Consider the following 17,847-nt stretch of genomic DNA (forward strand, 5'->3'; position numbering starts at 1 on the left):
ATACATATACACATGTATGTAGAAAAAATTAATAGACAAAATAAAATTAACAACAAAAACTGATACAGATAAAATTAAATATTATACAAAATCAAAATAAGCCAGATGAAGGTTGCACAGAATCTACTCCCACCCCCTTAACTACAACATATACCACCAGTCTGAACCACTGGACTGTGACAGTATGTTTGGCTGGAAAATGTGGATTTTTGAATATTATTAACAAATCAAATCTTTAAGTGAAATGTTCTTGTCAAAATGTCTTTGGAGATCCAACTGGAAATCAGTCCAGAAGATACTCACATGTGCACACTGAAAGAATAAGTAAAGGATTGGGGCATTGGTGGCTTAGTGGTAGAGCAGGTGCCTCATGTACAAGGCTGTTGCCGCAGCGGCCTGGGTTCAACTCCAGCCTGTGGCCCTTTGCTGCATGTCTCTCTCTCTCTCTCTCCCTTTCACACTTCACTATCCTATCAATTAAAGGCAAAAAATGCCCATAAAATATCTTTTAACAAAAAGAATAAGTAAAGTAAGCTGAAGTTCTTTGTATTATTTTTTTTTTATGTATATTTTTTTATTAATCACAAGGAGAATGTACAGAACATGTTGGGGAATACAAGTTCAAGAATAAAATAAATTAGCAGCAATTGTCGAAATGATGCCAAAGCACAAACATAAACAAAAAGGCAACAAAAATAAAAGGGAGTAACAATCAGGTAAATAAAAAAGCAGCACAAGAGAGCGAAGGCAAGAGACTTTAAATGAGCAAGGACCTAGATATAGATGTATACAGTTTGTTGGCTTAACTATTCAATTTGTCTGTATATATTTTAGCAACATGAAGTAGTTGGCAATGTTATATATGAGCACAGTGAAAGAGGGAGGACATCCTTTTCCATTTACAAGTATGAAGGTGGGATTTACCCAAAATATTTACAAGATTAACAGATTACCACCTGACATGTTCCACCCACTCAAACACCGTTGCAGGCCAAGTACCCCCCCTCATGGCAACAGTACTCCCCAATGGCAGTGGCCCCCCAGCAGGATAATGCACCATGCCACACTGCAAAAACTGTTTAGAAATGTCCTGTGGAGCGTGACAAAAAGCTCAAGGTGTCGACCTGGTTTCTAAATTTCCCAGGTCCCAATCTGCTCAAGGATTCTTGTGATGTGCCGGTACCCCAGATGTACCCCGAATCCAAGGTGGGGCCTCCTTGGATCGGACTTGGCTCTGACCTGTGGAGGCATGGACTCAGGATCTCTGGGCTCTGACCTGTGGAGGCATGGACTCAGGATCTCTGGGAGTGTCCTGTGGTGTCTGGCACCAGTGCGCTGCCGGCAGATCCATTTAGTCCAGTGGGTTGTGAGGTGGGTTAATGGCACGTGCCACAGATGCTCATTCAGATTGGGATCTGGGGAATTTGGAGGCCAGGTTGACACTTTGAGGTCTTTGTCACATTTCTTGGGCCATTCCTGAGCCATGTTTGCAGTGTGGCATGGTGCATTATCCTGCTGGGGGGCCACTGGCATTGAGGAGTACTGTTGCCATGAGGGGGGGTACTTGGTCTACAACGGTGTTTGAGTGGGTGGAACATGTCAGGTGGTATCCACATGAATGCCAGAACCAAAGGTTTCCCAGCAGAACAATGCATTGGAACAAAATAATCAAAGTTATTCACTTCACCTGTCAGTGTTTTGTGTATGCACAATTACAGAGTCTGACAATGAAAAATCTTAACAATGCTAATTAAATATGTATAAAAGTTCATGCACGTAAAAACAAAAGAGCAAATGCCATGTTTATGTATGCATTCATCTGTCACATAAGCAAAGACAAGACTGTTCTCCATCTAACTCATCAATATATTATTCGCCCATCTCACAACAGGCAGCAGCCACCAAGAGGAAGGAAGAGGAACAAAAGACAAGGTAAAGTCCCTGATTTAAGAAATGCAGAATAAAAAACATAATCTTGTACATTCAAAACCACATCTGACTTCTGTAACTGTCTAGGTGAAGTATTGCGAACACATGGAGGGTGAGGAGTGTTGTACAGTTATAGAGTTTTCAGTGATTAATTACTAACTACTTCTACTAATTTAAAATAAATGCTCATTAGAGATCTTTTTGCCTCGCTACGCAACACTGGAATCAACTGCGGGTCAGTGAGAGCTCCTGTTACTCTGTGGGTCAGACTTCGATTAAATCTTAGTGCAGCTTTAAATTATAGAGTGGATATTTACATTTACTTGTAGGTGTAACAGAGACTGTGCATTTTAAAGTATAGGACAAAGGGTATAGAATATTACTGGCAACATACTGATAAATGGAACAAGTTAAACCTTTTGATTTTTAGGACCCAAGACTACAAAATTGAAACAATAAAAATTTAAATCAATGGTGAAATTGAAAAGAATTTGTTGACATTTAATGACCATTGGTAGGAATTTCCCCTCACACTGTTAGGAGATACACCTGCTTTTCACTATGCGTTCGCATGTGTGTGATGGCTGCTTCACGTATTGTGCGTCTGTTCAGAATATTGGCTGTGCACATCCCAAGAAATTCACGTGACACATCAGAAAGATGCAATATGCACATGAATAGTAGGGGCAGTGTTGGCAGATCAAGAAACACTCGCCATTGTCACGTGTCGCCTGATTTATCATCTACGATGGCACTGCTGTTGCTTTTTCTACCATGATGTCAAATAATGTAGTAACCATCTCAAGTGTCACCATGTTAACTGTTAAAATCATGCAAATGTATAGGTTATATACAGTCTGAGTTCTTTGGTGTGCCCCCCCCAGTGGAATCCTCCAGTCACACACATAGTACACGGGCAAGTATGTGAAAAATTGTTCCCAACACAACCGGTTGTTGACGCAAACGCATGATTAAAAAGCAAGTCTGTCTCCAGCCTCATACAGCAGAGGCCATTACCTGAATAAAGGCATTATTCTCTTATTCTTTAAAAAGTGTTCCTTGGCTTTTAAAATCATCTAAATAATAGAGCTTTACATTAATTATTTGCTTGTTTTTCCACCATGTTGGCTCCTTTGATGAAAATGGACTGGACTAAATGGACTGATCCCACAACAGCAGAGTTTTAGACAGATGATGTAACACAAACTATTGTGAGGGGACGCAGAAGCGTTGAACACACACTGCAAGGGAACACAAAAGCTTTTTTTCCCTCATTGTGGCCCTTTTGGGACTCCATAGTTAGACGTTCACAACAACAACACAGACATAGTCACTTCTTTTGTGTAACTGAAACAAACGCCTTGGTGAGTAGAGACTCCAGCGCACGCATGGTGGAAGGAGATGTTCTGATTTGTACATAACAGTCAGGGAATAAAGTGAGGTGACCTGCTTAAAAATGCTCACGTTTATTGGAAAAGCTCATCTCCACAGGCACAGCGGTGCAGCATTACTTTAAAACAAGGCTTAACCTTTTGGCTCAAGTCAATTTTAAGTAAAACAGTCAAGGTTGGGTTCATGCAAATAAGATTTCCATGCATTTTGCATAAGTTTCATGGCGTCTCTACATTCTCTATGGATAAATACGTGTGTTGTAGGTGATACAGGTTAGCTACTTATTTAACTTGCTGCCCACATGTCATAATTAGAAAAGATTTGTGACCTACACTTAAATGTGCTCGTTGAATACATTGTTTGTGCTTACTCATCTAAAATGCCTACGTCAAGGTGAGATTAGTTGTATCATTATTGCTGTGGTCATCGAAACATAAAACCAGCCACGTTTGCTGACTCGTGGAAACAGATACAGTACATTGCATAAATAGTGAACTGAATGTAAACAAACAAGTGCAGGTAGAAATACCAAAATGTCTGTTTTCAAGCCGCTTTAAGACTGAAATATACATTTCACTGCCTCTGAATAAGTGCATTTATATTTAAATGAGTAATTCAAGTACTTTTTCTGTCACTCTTAACAAAACAAGCTCATTTCATGCTGTGATTCACATTTTTTTGTAGAGTAATGCAAACAGATGAAAAGTCACGAGGACCATTTCAGTAGTTTTTCATTCAGTGTGACGACAGTCGGTACAAACTGGCTCTCTGTGATAAAGTCCCCAGCAATGATGTTGAGAGAGCCGACTCTGGAGCCGGGGGTCTGCTCCTTGACCCAGCTCAGCAGCGTTGGATACGTGGACATCACCAAGTCCTTCAGGGACTCTGTAGGGTGTGTGCAGATGTACTTCAGGTCCTCTGTCAGATTGATTCCTGTGACGAAGAAACCTCCTGAAACACAAAATAAGCACAATATTTAATGAAAGCTGTGGACCAAATACTGCTTTAATTCAAAAGTAATAAATCATCAATTAGTTAATTTTGATTACCTGGTCGGCCGTGTTGTTTCCTGTGTTCAAACTCCTCAATAAGAGCCTCAGCTTTGCATTTGTTGGCCCACCAGTAAGGAATGTGTGGCCACAGGTCGATGTGACAGCTGGCTATATTGTGTTCATAGGACACAATCACTTTGTAGCCTAACGCCCACAGGTTTCGAAGAGTTAAAAGTTCCTGAAATCAGCAGAATAACAGGCTTTGTTTCATTTTCGGTCAAGTATTTTTTAAATGTCATTTAAACAATAAGGCTGGCCTTACTCTATATTTTTCTAACTGTCGAAGACACTTATAAAATGACCAAACCACAAGTGTAAGTGCTGTTAGTACAGCAAACCGGTCGCCATAAGAAAATGTTGGCATTGTGCATTTCTGAAAATCACAACTATGTTAGATTTGCATGATTTAATACCTATCATGTCAGTGTTTCTAAAGTGGTGTAGTGTATGAGCTGATTTTGTCATCGGGACGTGGAGAGATTGGTAAGTGGTGTGACAGCTAGGTGAGATCTCTGCCGACCACTGTTCGAAACCAACAAACAACAAAACCATATATTTGCACCTTTGTCCTTGAGGTTGAGGGTACTTTAGAGTCTCTCATTCGAAAAGCTACGAAACAATTCACTATGGCTCACAGAAATGCCTCTAGACTTGGAAAAATAATACCGCTAACAGTCCTATATGTCTCAAAGGTTAGTAACTGTTAAGTAGTTTGCCTTGCTGGACAGGTGCCCCGCAGTGATTAGCGTTACCTAGCTAACATGATTGCTCAAAGTTTCATAGGTAACAGTTAGCCTGTCATCAATACACTGTATATTGATTTTTTTTAATGTTTTTGTTTGTTTTACAAATAGGCCAAGTTATCTTTGATAATAATATGATGACTTCATTTCATTTTTTATACTGAAAAAAAGAAGAAAAATTTAATTAAAATTTTACTTAAATTAACACACAATATGGCGGTTCCTCTGTAGTAACTCTGAGGATCCCCTAGGTGTCCCGGACTCCTGTTTAAAACCCAGGATGTAAAGAATTGCTGATAAGAGGTCAGTAATTACATTACATTCATCACAGATTAAATTATACAGATATTAAATAAATGGTGCCATTGCTGTTAACTCCCTAGTGATTTGAATCCTGCAATTAGTCACATCCCCGGAATCCTTTTCGTAACTGTCGCGCTGCGCGTGCACGTCACGAAGCAGCAAGCTAGCTTGGACGTTGAAAACGGTTAACGCACATTTAACGGCCGGAAATATCCTTATTACTTTGATTTTATTGGGAGGGAGGGTGACAAGAAACTCGCTGTATATGGCAGCGACACTGACTCTTTCAACCGCGAAAAACACGATCTCAAATCTCCTCAAAACAGCTACCACGACCGACAGCCCAACAACGTCAATATCCAGGAAATATACCCTACCAAAGGTGAGCCCTCTGCGGCCACGAACGTTGGCTGTAGTCCGACACTGACTCAACAACTAAACTGGATTTAAACCGTTGACAGCAGGATACAGTAGGTAAACATGAAACTTGTGGCTGGATATGTGTTGGATGAAATGCTGCCTGTCTCCATGACTGACTCTCCATCCTTGAGAACATAGCGGTCACAGGCAACAGAAGAACCCCCCAGGTAATTGACACACTTACTAACTTTGTGGTGTGTAACGGGAAAGTAATCTAACTAGTAGTGTAACGATTTACTGGTCGTTTAACTACTTATGAGTAGTGTAACATTTCGCAATGTTGGCAGATTGAGAGAAACACCTGCCATTGTCACGTCTCACTTGATTTATTAATCTACAACGCCGCTTTTCCTGCCGTGATATCATTGAACAACAGCATCTTTATGGTCGCCATTTTAATTGTTTCATAAGCAAATTAATTAGTTCTGGTGGAGTCCTCCACTGGGCAAGTTTGTAAGCAGTTCTCTTCTTAAAGCGTGATTTATAACTAGTTGTACGCAGACCCTAAGTTACACCTAGCCCATGCAGTTGAGGGCATTTACACATGTGCGGTTGTGTGTCTGTGTCACTCTGCAGTTACACCTCCAAAACACTAGTCGGCTGCGGAGGTTTCTGTGAAGTGCTGTAAAGTTTAGTTGATTCAAAACACACTCAAAATACACATGAAATATGGTTTAGTAGCGACAATTTCAAACACAAGTACACAAATTGGCTTCACTATAACTCACAGCATTCACAGAAAAACACTTGTGTTAATCCAGACACATTTTCTCCACAAATATAACATGCTAACGTTATTAGCACAAGCCTATGGCATTTTACATTGTATGAGTTAGCCTAGCAACTACCAATCTTTTCCTCTCCTCATATAAAACCAGGGACAACAGCAACATTTAACAAAGGTAACGGCACACAATTTGGCTCCATTACAACTCACAAGATTCACAGACAAAACAACTGTCATACTTAACACGTTTTCAAAACAAATACAAAATGCTAACGTTATTAGCGCCAGCCTATGGCATTTAACATGTATATTCTATAAGACATGTATAAAGTAGCCTAGCGGCAAGCATAGTTTTCCTCTTCTCGTATGAAACCTGGATAAATCCCGAAGTATAAATCCCTGAAGGATAAGTCACACTCTTGGCACACAAGACTTAAAATGCTGTTTTAGTGGAGGCTTTACTGTCTTCACAATTTATTGTTTCTTATCTGTGAAATAAGTAAAAGCTTCGTTTCCACTGAGGGAAATGGTTTCAGCTTACAGAAACAGACAGGAGGTCTGCGTCACCGTGACGCGTAGTTACATCTCTGGGGAGGTACATGTCAGGCTACGGCATAGGTTACGGCGTTGGCTCTACGTCGACCTGGAGCCTACGCTTTAAGCCTGATTTATGGTCCTGCGTTAAATCAACGACGTACCTACGTCGTTGCTGTGACGCCGTCGTGAACCCTTCGAACTTCTCCGTCACTCCATTTCGTCGCGGTGCAATTCACCGCTAGAGCGGTAGGGGGCTGCGTTCCTTTCCTGAATGGTTATTGTCGTCTCTAGTTGATTCTTTGTTTTGTTTAGCTTCCGGCTTTTCCGGTCACAGTGAACAATGGCGACCGAGAATCTTGCTGGAGTTGGAGTTGTTGGATGTCGAAGAAAGTATGTTAATACTGCAACATCTACGTCGCAACAGAAGATGTTTAAAGATGGCGGGGATGGCGCAATCTGGAAATACGGAACCGGAAATGCGTTGCTACCAAGAAAACCAATCACAGCCCTCTCGGTCTGCGCTGGGTCTGCATCGCCTCGACGTGTAGTTACATTTTTTGGGAGGTGCACGTCAGGCTACGCTGGGGGCTACGGCGAGCCTCCTGCGTAGCCACGTACCCTACGACGTAGGTAAGTCGTTGATTTAACGCAGGACCATAAATCAGGCTTTAGCTTTGGCATTGATTCAACAGAGAAGTATAATTTCCCTATTATGCAGCTGGTTGTCTTCGCCAATGTGTGGCTAACTGTAATACCAGTGAAGTTATTAATGAAATTTTATTGGTTACACTACAAGTTACTGGGAAAAGTAATGCTATTACTGTCAGGGAAGTCACAGTCATAGAAAACCTGGAAAAGTCATGGAATTAGCAAAAATTGTCAAAATTGTTACAGTAATTTTCCATAGATTATCTTACATGTAATGTAACATAACTGCAAATTTATATTTTGTTGTCTGCTGATGTAACACAGCTCTAATATGTGTCTATGTTTGAGGTTTAGTTTACGTAACCTACATTTTTCCATTTTCTCCCCACGTCCTGTCTCTGCCTTCATGTATGCCAGCTAGCTGAAATAATGTTTGAACAGAATTTGAATCTGATATGTTTGAACAACGCTGGGCAAGTGTGGCAATAAATTTTTTTTATTATGGGTCGTTGAAGTTCTGAAATTTTGTCCATGAAAATGTGTGGGAACCCTGTACTGTTGACATAGTGTAATAAGGAAAGTAATAACATTACTTTTCAAAAGTGTAATGAGTAATGAATCACACTAACAAGCCCAACATTGCTCATGGTCTCATCTTTTATGTCAAGTAGGTGATATGTAGCCCACGAGGTCTAGAGTACAGATATTAGACGTTTTGTCAAAAAACTATGTTCTTATGGTCCTTGTCTAAACATATGACGTGAGCCAAATGGCAACTGTTCTGTTCCAAGGCTGTATTTGTACTTATTAGCATAGATTTAAATGTCACTGGGATTTTGAATGAGGTTTTCTTACTTGTGAAACAGAAACTGGAGATTCAGGTTTCAGTCTTTGACATAACTACGTAATCCCCAAGCCCATTGGTTCCAGCTGAAGATTCAGATCTTAAAAACAAGTCACGAATGCATTGTATCAACAGCTGGGCACTGTAGTTTTTTTTTTAAATCTACCTCAGACAAAAGAGTAAATAGTGTATTTGTTAGGGACTATTTTCAGCTGCGGATCAATACACAATTGGTGCTCTAGTGAAGTGTTACTCAAATTGGGGTAAGCTTACCCCTAGGAGTATTTTGGACTACTGCAGAGGGTAAGAAATATTTCTTGAAATGTTGATTTAAAAAAATATCAGTCATTCATTATTCCGAAAACAGTTAACCCTTTGAGACCTGGAGCAACTTCACTTTTCTTGTGTTGCTTTCAGACGTCTTTCGCAAGTATTTTAGCCTTTGAACCCTGAGCAAATTGGTGTGATTTCTTTCAAAAACATGGGGAAAAAGGCAATGAACAACTTGGTGAGAAATGTCCCACAAAAAAAAAAAAAAAACAGAAATAGATTAAGACAATTGTTAAAAAAAATAGGGAAAAAGAAAAAAGCAAAGGAAAATTTTACTTGTAATAATGATTATTATTCTTACATTTTAAAATTATGTTACAGGATTATTATAATTTGAGCACTCTTTCCAGGTTATTAGCTTTCTGTCTTTTCTTTTTCTTTCTTCCTTTTTTTAACCATATTTCTTGTTATTAATTTTAAATTTCTTGCTATTTTTTGGGTCATTTGTTCTTTTGTTGCTCATTGCCTTCTTCTCATGTTTTTAAAGGAAATCAAGCCAATTTGCTCAGGTTTCAAAGGGTTAAATCACTAAATTGTAAGTGTGATTTATCAAAAATACGCAGTTTCATGGAATTAATGGAGTTAGTATTCTTGCATGATGACAAAAATAAAAAGGCTCACCATGGATTTAGTGATGAATTCTTAACCTGTACAAGTCGCATTTAGGTGTTTTTCATCTACAAGGTTGTTGGTCAGAAAATCAGACACTGATGCACAGCGCTGCATTGTACCTGTTTTTCTGTCTACCAAAAATGTTTTTTGCTGCTCAGGGAATTCTTGGCCGAAAAAAAAAACTATTTCTAATGGGACAGCCTACATCATTCAAATGAGTGTGAGAACCACTGCTCTACTGAGTATTTACAGCAGGATGGAATGAGTGCAGGAACATGGAGGAATAAGTTACATCAAGATTTGGCTACACAGACAATACTTGTTATTAGGATCATTTCATTGTTGATTTTAGTCTTTTCACGGGATTCATTGACAATAGGAAAAATGTAGATTATGGCCAGCCTTATTCTTTAAGTCCTTATTCGAAACTGGAGGAGAAGTTGTACCGTTTTGGGACAGAGTTTGGAGGTGAATACGTTGCGTATGGTTGTGACCAGCAGCATGTGGAGCTCCGGGCTCAGTCCGAGGAAGTGGCTGAAGGAGAGGATGACCACCTCTTTGGGATGAGCATCCAGCCACTCTCTTATCTCCATTAGAACAGTCTGCCAGGAAAACACAAGTTATTCTGCTTCTACAGCAGCACTCAATCATTTACAGCACAATTTACAGCCTTATTTTAAAAGCTAAAAGTACATGTGAAACTTGTCCCACTGCCAGGTTCAGTTATATGGTAAGACTGGGTTTTTGGTATTCACACATGGGTATACGAGATGATGGAAGTCTATAACAACCTGCCAGATCTGTTCTGGATAGACAAGATATTTTTTCTCCTCTCACCACCTGCCATCTCTGCTGGAGCAGAGTGTGAAGAGCGTTCAGATTTATCCTACAAGAATATTTTCACTCTTATTCTGCGGCTGAGTGCCATAGAGATATCATGGAAATGCTTGCTGGTTGATTTCGTCCCGATGGGCCACCCACTCTCCACTTGGTCTGCAAGGATGGTAAAATCTTTCACATTTAGTGCCTGGAAATGTTGCTGCTTTTGTTCCCACTAGAGTCATGGTGAAAAGATTTACAGAAATGTGATGAGCTGGAAAACAGCCACAGCATCTAAGACACTGTATCAGTGTTGTCAAAAATTTGGATTCTGAATGTTTGAAATGGTTTCAATAATCATTTTCTGCCATTAAAGCCTTGTAATTTATCTTTTGATAAAAATTTTAACTTTTCCCTTAATGTCAAAATTCCCCTGCAGTATAGACAATGGTATTGAATATCAGTATTTTTGAAAGTATTGCATCAAAGTCAGGAATTCCAGTATTGTGACAACACTAAACTGGATCTTACATTGCAAAGTGTTTGCAGCACCACATGAATATTCTTAGAAAAGTTATGGTGCATGTGAGAAAGGGATTTAAAGTGAGATTACGTAATCCTAAAAAGAGGAAACGATACCTCCTTCCTGTTACAAATGAAATGTTGAACTCACAGGCAACAAAATGCACCCAAGGGGTTTTTCTGCTGTAGCCTGGTATGATCGGTAGTTTAAGGTAGCAAACTTTAGATAGATATAGTTTAAAGACTTTAAGAATGTTCTTTATTTGTGCTACTACATTTTAGGAATTATTATGACCCAGCCTGAATGTAATCGTTACTTGTCGCCATGATGTTCAGTTTAATTAACATAGGTTTGTTTTAAGAATAAGATTCTAAATAAAAATCCTGTTACCACTATAATAACCTTAAAATGACCATAATGTTGATTTCAGAGTGGATTTGTAAATGCAAAAAAAACAAAACAACACTTATCAGTCTGGATAAAGTCTTAAAAAAGCAGAGATGGGAGGATTTCGTATCTAACTGCAGTGATGATTGTTTGCACAGCACAACAATACTGTTGTTCTTCATCGTTACCTTTATGGTTATAGTTTTGGATACAGATGGCCTTTACAGGAGCATAAATGTCACTGTGTTCTTGTGGATGTGTGTGTGTGTGTGTGTGTGTGTGTGTGTGTGTGTGCGCATGCTGTAACTTCACCTCCACAGTCAGCGTGGTGTATACACCATGGTAGAAGTAAAGATCATTTGAGCTGTCATTGGGCCTGTGTGCAATTCGCAGGTCACAGTATCTGACCCCGCAGTCCAGCTGCTGCTTTATAGTGTACTCCTGCAAGACATGGGCCACAACATTCATTGTTTAAGGTCCAGATTATTTCTTTTATTACCAATAAGTAACAATTAGCTGATGTGTGTGTGTTTCTGGGATTTATTACCTGGGTGATCGCCCACTTGTACACAAAGGGGCGAATGAAAGGCTTCATGTATTTGTCCAGCTTCTGAAGCATGTCAGGCTGGGTGAGGTCAACAGGGGATCTGTCATTCATATCCAGACAGTAGGTTATTGCATTGTGGCTGCCTGATAGGGGAAGAGATAATGAACATAAATCACTAGACATTCGATTTCTTCATGTTATAGCTATGGTGGCCCTGAGAGCTACTGCGGCTAAAAACAACAGATGCAAATAAACAAAAGACAAGCAAATGAAGAAGACATCTCAGGGCCACTTTAAATTGCTGCTAGGATACTCTTACAATTTGTTTAGAGTTATCAAAGTGTTGTGGGTAGGAGAGACTGGGGGTAATTGTAATCATTTTGGTTTTGATGTCATCACACAGAAATCTCTTGAACTATTGGGATACTTTTTAAATTGTATCTGTCTTCTCCTTGCTAACAGTCATCACATGTCTGTCCAAGTTGCTGCCTTTGCTGTCGGGATATTGGCATTAAAAGTGGTTGTTTTTCACTAAGACATCACTATCCTGCCAAGATAGTGTCATGAAGAGTGGTCGTTTTTTTACAGACATTGCTGCATTTCCTGCCAGGATAGTGCTACTAAAAGTGGTCGTTTTTTACCGAGACATCGCTGTGTTTCCTGCCAGGATAGTGCTACTAAAAGTGGTCGTTTTTTACCGAGACACTCGCTGTGTTTCCTGCCAGGATAGTGCTACTAAAAGTGGTCGTTTTTTACAGAGACACTCGCTGTGTTTCCTGCCGGGCTAGTGCTACTAAAAGTGGTCAATTTTTACCAAGATATTACTGCCTTTCCTGCCGGGATAGTGCTACTAAAAGTGGTTGTTTTTTACCTAGACATCTCTGACTTTTCTGGTGGGACAGCGGTGTTAAAAGCTGTTGTTTTTCGCCAAGACATCACTGCGTTTCCTGCCGGGATAGTGGCATTAAAAGTATTTTTTTAACTGAGACATCACTGTGTTTCTTGCCTGGATAGTGGCACGAAAAGTGATCACTTTTTTACATTTTACAGAGACATTGCTGCATTTCCTGCCGGGATAGTGGCGTGAGAAGTGATTGTTTTTTACTGAGGCATAACTGTGTTTCTTGCTGGAACAGCGGTGTGAAAAGTGGTTGTTTTTCCAACAAGACATCGCTGCATTTCCTGCTGGGATAGTAGCACAAAAAGCGGTTATTTTTTTTATCTAGACATTGCTGCATTTGCTGCCAGGATGGTGGCACGAAAAGCGGTTGTTTTTACCAAGACATCACTGCAAATGTAAAGTTTCTATGTATTCACTAAGTAGTAATGTGCAAGTGTAATGTATCTGTGGTTTGCAGATATGCACAGTGTCAATTTTTTCTGAGTGTTGGGTTGTACATTTGCCCCTAGTCTCCCCCAAACTGAAAACACTCACACACCACACACATTTCCACTAATACACTCAGCTAACACTATAGCATGCTGTTGTATGGCAGCCTACCCGGGATGGCCAGGTGGTACAGTGGGGTGTCCCACAGGGCACATGGCAGGTGAGACATCCAGCTCTCCATGGGCAGCTCTCCCAGGCTCCGCTCACCCACCAGCGAGGACATACTGAGCTCCAGCGTCAGTGAACACACATTTAATGAGTGAGATTATTAAATGAAGCTTCCTGTGGTGTTACATCAGCAGCTTCAGGGCACTCGTGTTTGTTTCGGGGGTCTGAATATGATAAATGTACATTATGTGCAGCAAACTTCACACACAGTAAGGTGAGAGCTGTTTATATCACACTTACTCGGTCAAAGTGCTGCTGCTGCTCCCTGCACTCGCCAAACCAGCTGAACCACCCAACACACCGAGGAGGGCACAGACGATGAAACTACAACTAAAGGCGCGCGCCGGCAGAAGTCCATCCCAGAGCATTACAGCATGTCATGGCTGTACATTAAACATGAATGATCCGGAGATAAAGCGTGGCCGTGTGTCCCTCTCCCAGCAGCTCTCAGTCTGGTTACCTTTTACACCTGCATAGCCCGGGATGACGAGGACGGTGGGCATGGCGCATTTTAGCTTCGATTATCGATTATCCATGGCGATCGAATATCAGTTGTATGATCCGCGGGCTCAGGTGCATCAGCATAGAGTGAGTTCCTCTGTACGCCGGGTGCTTCGGTCTCCTGAGGTGCAGCAGCGGCAGTGCGCGGGGAGGGCGGCGGCACCGCGCCTGCTGACAGATCAGCAGATGCAGAAAGGCTCTCCTCTTAAAGAGCCCACTGAAATGTCAGGGAGACAGAGAGGGCAGAGAAGTGATGATGATGCTCCACTCGCTCTCTGTGGCTGGAAACTCCCAAACATACTGCAGCCCTGCCCCGGGCCCCAGCTCGCACAGGTGATGTCACAGAAAGTGTTTCCCATCAGCTTTTAATACCATAACACCTGATGAGACGTCAATGATGGGTGTGGCAGGAGGGGCTCCAGGCAGCTCCACAGCAAGTGTTGGGACTTAGCTCAAACTGTTTTAAAGTTCAGACATGGATTTGTTTTAACCCGAATTTTGTTTGGTTTGTATTTTTTATTTCTCCTAGCTATTTGGGATCAGTAGGACCCGATAAATATAAAAAAACTTAACATTGTCAATGGTAATTGGTAAGTCCCAATGTCCTCATATGAGTAAGCCTACTTCCTAATGAACAGTGTCTTAGCTTGTTACTGTTACTAAAATTGGTCAAATTCGTTGCCATATCAAACTACAAACTTCATTAATTGTAAATAAACAAGTTTCATTCATAAAATGTGATCAGGTTTTGAACCTTGTCCACTTTTGTGTCAGGCTCAGCTGCAGACTGACTTGGCAGAGATGGCTACCATCTTGTTTTTAATAGGATTAGTGTATCATGCTCTTACTACTGCTAAGTGGCATAAAAAGTATCCACGAATGAGGACAACAGGTCTGAGTTAAGTGGAATAAAGTGTAACGTCAAGTAAACCCAAAATGTGATGTCCTCCTATGGGGACACAGGGTCTCAGGAGGTTAAAAGATAGATAGATTCATCACATTATCTACATAAATTTGAGGTCAAAGGATATTTCAAAATGGTCACAACGTACAAAAATATAAGTGCAACACGTTTGTTTTTGCTTGTGTTTTCCACGAGACTTTACCTGTGCACACTATAGTCTTATTTCTCACAAGTATTTGTCCACAAATGTGTTTAAATCCATGTTACTGAGCACTTTTCCTTTTTGAAGATAATCCATGACAGCTGCAGCATATAGAGGTGCTTATTAAACAGCATCACAACTACACAGGTGTGTCATGGAATGGTCATAATCAAACTCTTAAATGTGCAGCTTCATCCCACAATACTGCCACAGATGTTGAAAGTTTTGAGGGAGTGTATATGTCGTTTGCATGAATTTGGCAGTACATCCAACCGACCACCCGAACAGCCGATGCAACCGTTGGTTTGTACGACAGAATAATTTCTGCACAGACTGTCAGAAATTGTCTCAGGGATGCTTATCAAAGTTTTGAAAGATGAAGTAGCCAGATGTGGCTGGCTCACTGGGCTGCTTGTATGTAATGGGACGTACTTGGGCAGAGGACTTTTGTCTGTTGTCTGGAACAAACTGCCCGAGGAAATCAGGTCGGCCAAGTCAGTGATGTCTTTTAAGTCTCTTCTTAAAACAGACTTTAATCTGAAAGGCTTTTCTGATTTTACCTGAGTTTTAAGTTCAATTAAACTGTCTCTTATTTCCTCAGTTTTTATCTACTAAAGTTTTTTTAATCAGTTCTTTTAAAAGTTGTTGTTTTCATGACATGTAAAGCACTTTGTAACTCTGTTTTGAAAAGCGCTTCATAAGTAAAAATTATTATTATCATTATTATGAATATTCAGTTCACGGGCAACACGCCAATTCCACGCTCCCTTAAAAACTTGCGGCATGGATTACGTTACCAAAGTACTCACTAACATGGCTTTAAACAAATGTGTGAACAAACTCTGAGATAGTTTAGCCTTTTGTGTGCATAGAAAAAGGCTGGGATTTTTTAAAATAGTTCAACTCATGAAAAATGGAGGCATAAACAAAAGAACCGCATTTATATTGTTGCTCAGTGTAATTATGATCCACTCAAAAAAAACATTGCTCCATAGCGCTACCAGTGGTCAAAAACTCAACAGGAGGGCTTTTATAAGATGTATTACTGCTTTGCAAGTTTATTTTCTGGTACTTCTCTAATGTTTCCTTTTTTAGTTGTATAATTTTGGATAGTTTTACGTCTTCAGGGCCCTCGAAGTGATTGAAATTAAGGAAACTGAAGAGGGAGCACCACTGCTTTGGCGTCACAAGCTGTGTGATAACATCTATAAGTTCTTTATTCTATAAAATGTAAGTTAGCTGTGTAGGTACACGTAAGGTTACCTTTTATCAGATGTTGTCATGTTTGGGTTAAAGATGTCGTGGCAGCTGTCTTTTATCTTAAAATGTGCCTAAGTGTTGTAAACAGGTAATGATTTTAGAACTCTGATCTTTGTACTAAAACAGGCTTCCCAAGAGGAAACTGATTAAGTTGTCTGTTTGTTTGTGATAATTTGGCTGGTCAGGTCTTTCACAGCTTCCTCAGCGGGTCAATAAACCCTGAAACAGCACGAACCAGTGCGGTGAAACTAGACAAACTGCCTCCAGAGCACGTTAAGTTCAACCTTGCTGACACTGGATCAAACTACACCAGGCCTTTCCCTGCTCTGCCTCTCTAGTAAATGCCTTTCTTTGCAGCACATGTTTTGGCATGTCATCAGTGACGGCACAGGTTTAATCAGACAGTAAGGCTGTGTTTCATTGTGTGGTCACATAGTCTCATCATTGTACATGCTGCCTTAGTGACACGCCTAAACTGAATAGAGCAGTCACTGATCACTGGTATTAATAACACTAGTGCTTTAACTGCTGTGAAAAGGCATGTGGAAAAGGACACATATTCTATATATAGCCTTACTCCACTTTATCACACACTGTGTACAGTGGTGGTTTGAGTTGATAAGTGTGGTGATGCTGCCATCTAGCTTTGCTCCCAAAAACTGATGTGTTTCAGTACAAGGGCAAACTGTATAATAGTATTTTAAGCATCCTTCTGTTGATGCTCTTTCTTTCTTTCTTTCTTTCTTTATTCCTCCACTTTCCTCTGTTAAGGAAGAAACTTTAAAAAAATAATAATGCAAAACTGGTCTCCTAAAAATGACAGTTTAATAGTATAAGGTCTTATAATATTGCCATATAAAGAACACAATTATTAATACATATTTTCCAATGTACTTTGCCAAAATAACAGAGCATGTGTTATACTTTTCATTGTGATTACTCCTTGTTGACCAGTCATCCACTCAGTGACAACAAATCTTCCACCACACCGTTGTATAACAGTGTATTTGTAAAACTAAACTCGCAAAGAAGTGAAAACCAGCTCGTCATGATGCCACACCTGTTTGCTGCCACAGTTATCTTGATATGTGTTACAAATGAGCTGATGGATTCAAATTCATCTGCTCTCTTACCTCATTTAAAAAGGTAATTTGTCTTGGCCTCTGAGGATGAGCACAAATTGACTGTCTCTTTTGAATGCATTATCTCACTTAAGGCAAGAAGCACGAAATCTTGGAGTGATACTGATTGTGATTGAAAATTCAAAGCTGATGTGAGGGGTGTCACAAAAGCAGTACTTTATCATTTAAAGACCATTTTAAAAAGGAGGCGGTTTGTCTCTCTTAGAGTAATAGAGACTGATGCACAGCTACAATTAATTAAAAATTAAGCTGTGCTGACTGAGGCCAAAAAGAGAGCACACATTACACCTATTTTTAAGTCTTACACTGGTTACTGGTTAGTTAAACTGGTTAGCTGGAATAATTTTAAAATTCTCCTCAGATACTCCAGTTCTTCCCTTATAACTGCTCCACAAAGCAGAACAAAAACTTTTGGTGATGCTGCTTTCAGCCATTATGCTCCTGAAACAGCCCTCCAGAGAATCTAA

At 40.2% G+C, this 17,847-nt stretch overlaps 1 protein-coding gene across 5 annotated transcripts; it reads right to left on the reverse strand.

Annotated features, from left to right (window-relative positions):
• Positions 1 to 577: 577 nt before the first annotated feature.
• plcxd1 (phosphatidylinositol-specific phospholipase C, X domain containing 1) lies at positions 578 to 14,177 on the reverse strand. 5 transcript variants are annotated; one of them, XR_007570561.1, is made up of 8 exons: positions 13,612 to 14,177; positions 13,315 to 13,485; positions 11,814 to 11,956; positions 11,579 to 11,707; positions 9,984 to 10,139; positions 4,371 to 4,551; positions 1,615 to 4,272; positions 578 to 956 (listed from the first exon to the last, which is right to left on the reverse strand). XR_007570561.1 is itself a non-coding variant. In XM_050054266.1 (6 exons), the coding sequence occupies exons 1-6, from the start codon at positions 13,424 to 13,426 to the stop codon at positions 4,028 to 4,030; spliced, it is 966 nt and encodes a 321-aa protein (XP_049910223.1). In that variant the 5' UTR covers positions 13,427 to 14,177; the 3' UTR covers positions 1,557 to 4,027. The 5 variants fall into 5 exon arrangements, 1 of the variants encoding a protein (XP_049910223.1); XR_007570562.1 differs by lacking the exon at positions 13,315 to 13,485 and having other exon boundaries at positions 13,832 to 14,177; XR_007570560.1 differs by having other exon boundaries at positions 13,315 to 14,177.
• Between the last annotated feature and the right edge of the window lie 3,670 nt (positions 14,178 to 17,847).

Source organism: Epinephelus moara, chromosome 10 (assembly GCF_006386435.1).
Source record: "Epinephelus moara isolate mb chromosome 10, YSFRI_EMoa_1.0, whole genome shotgun sequence".
NCBI classification, from domain to species: domain Eukaryota; kingdom Metazoa; phylum Chordata; class Actinopteri; order Perciformes; family Serranidae; genus Epinephelus; species Epinephelus moara.

Coding starts and splice junctions, on each gene's coding strand:
- plcxd1 (XM_050054266.1), bottom strand. CDS start 13,426: ATGTCCTCGCTGGTGGGTGAGCGGAGCCTGGGAGAGCTGCCCATGGAG. Junction 11,957..13,314: donor GTACCACCTGGCCATCCCGG/GTAGGCTGCCAT, acceptor TTCCCCTATCAG/GCAGCCACAATGCAATAACC. Junction 4,273..4,370: donor GAAACAACACGGCCGACCAG/GTAATCAAAATT, acceptor TTTGTGTTTCAG/GAGGTTTCTTCGTCACAGGA.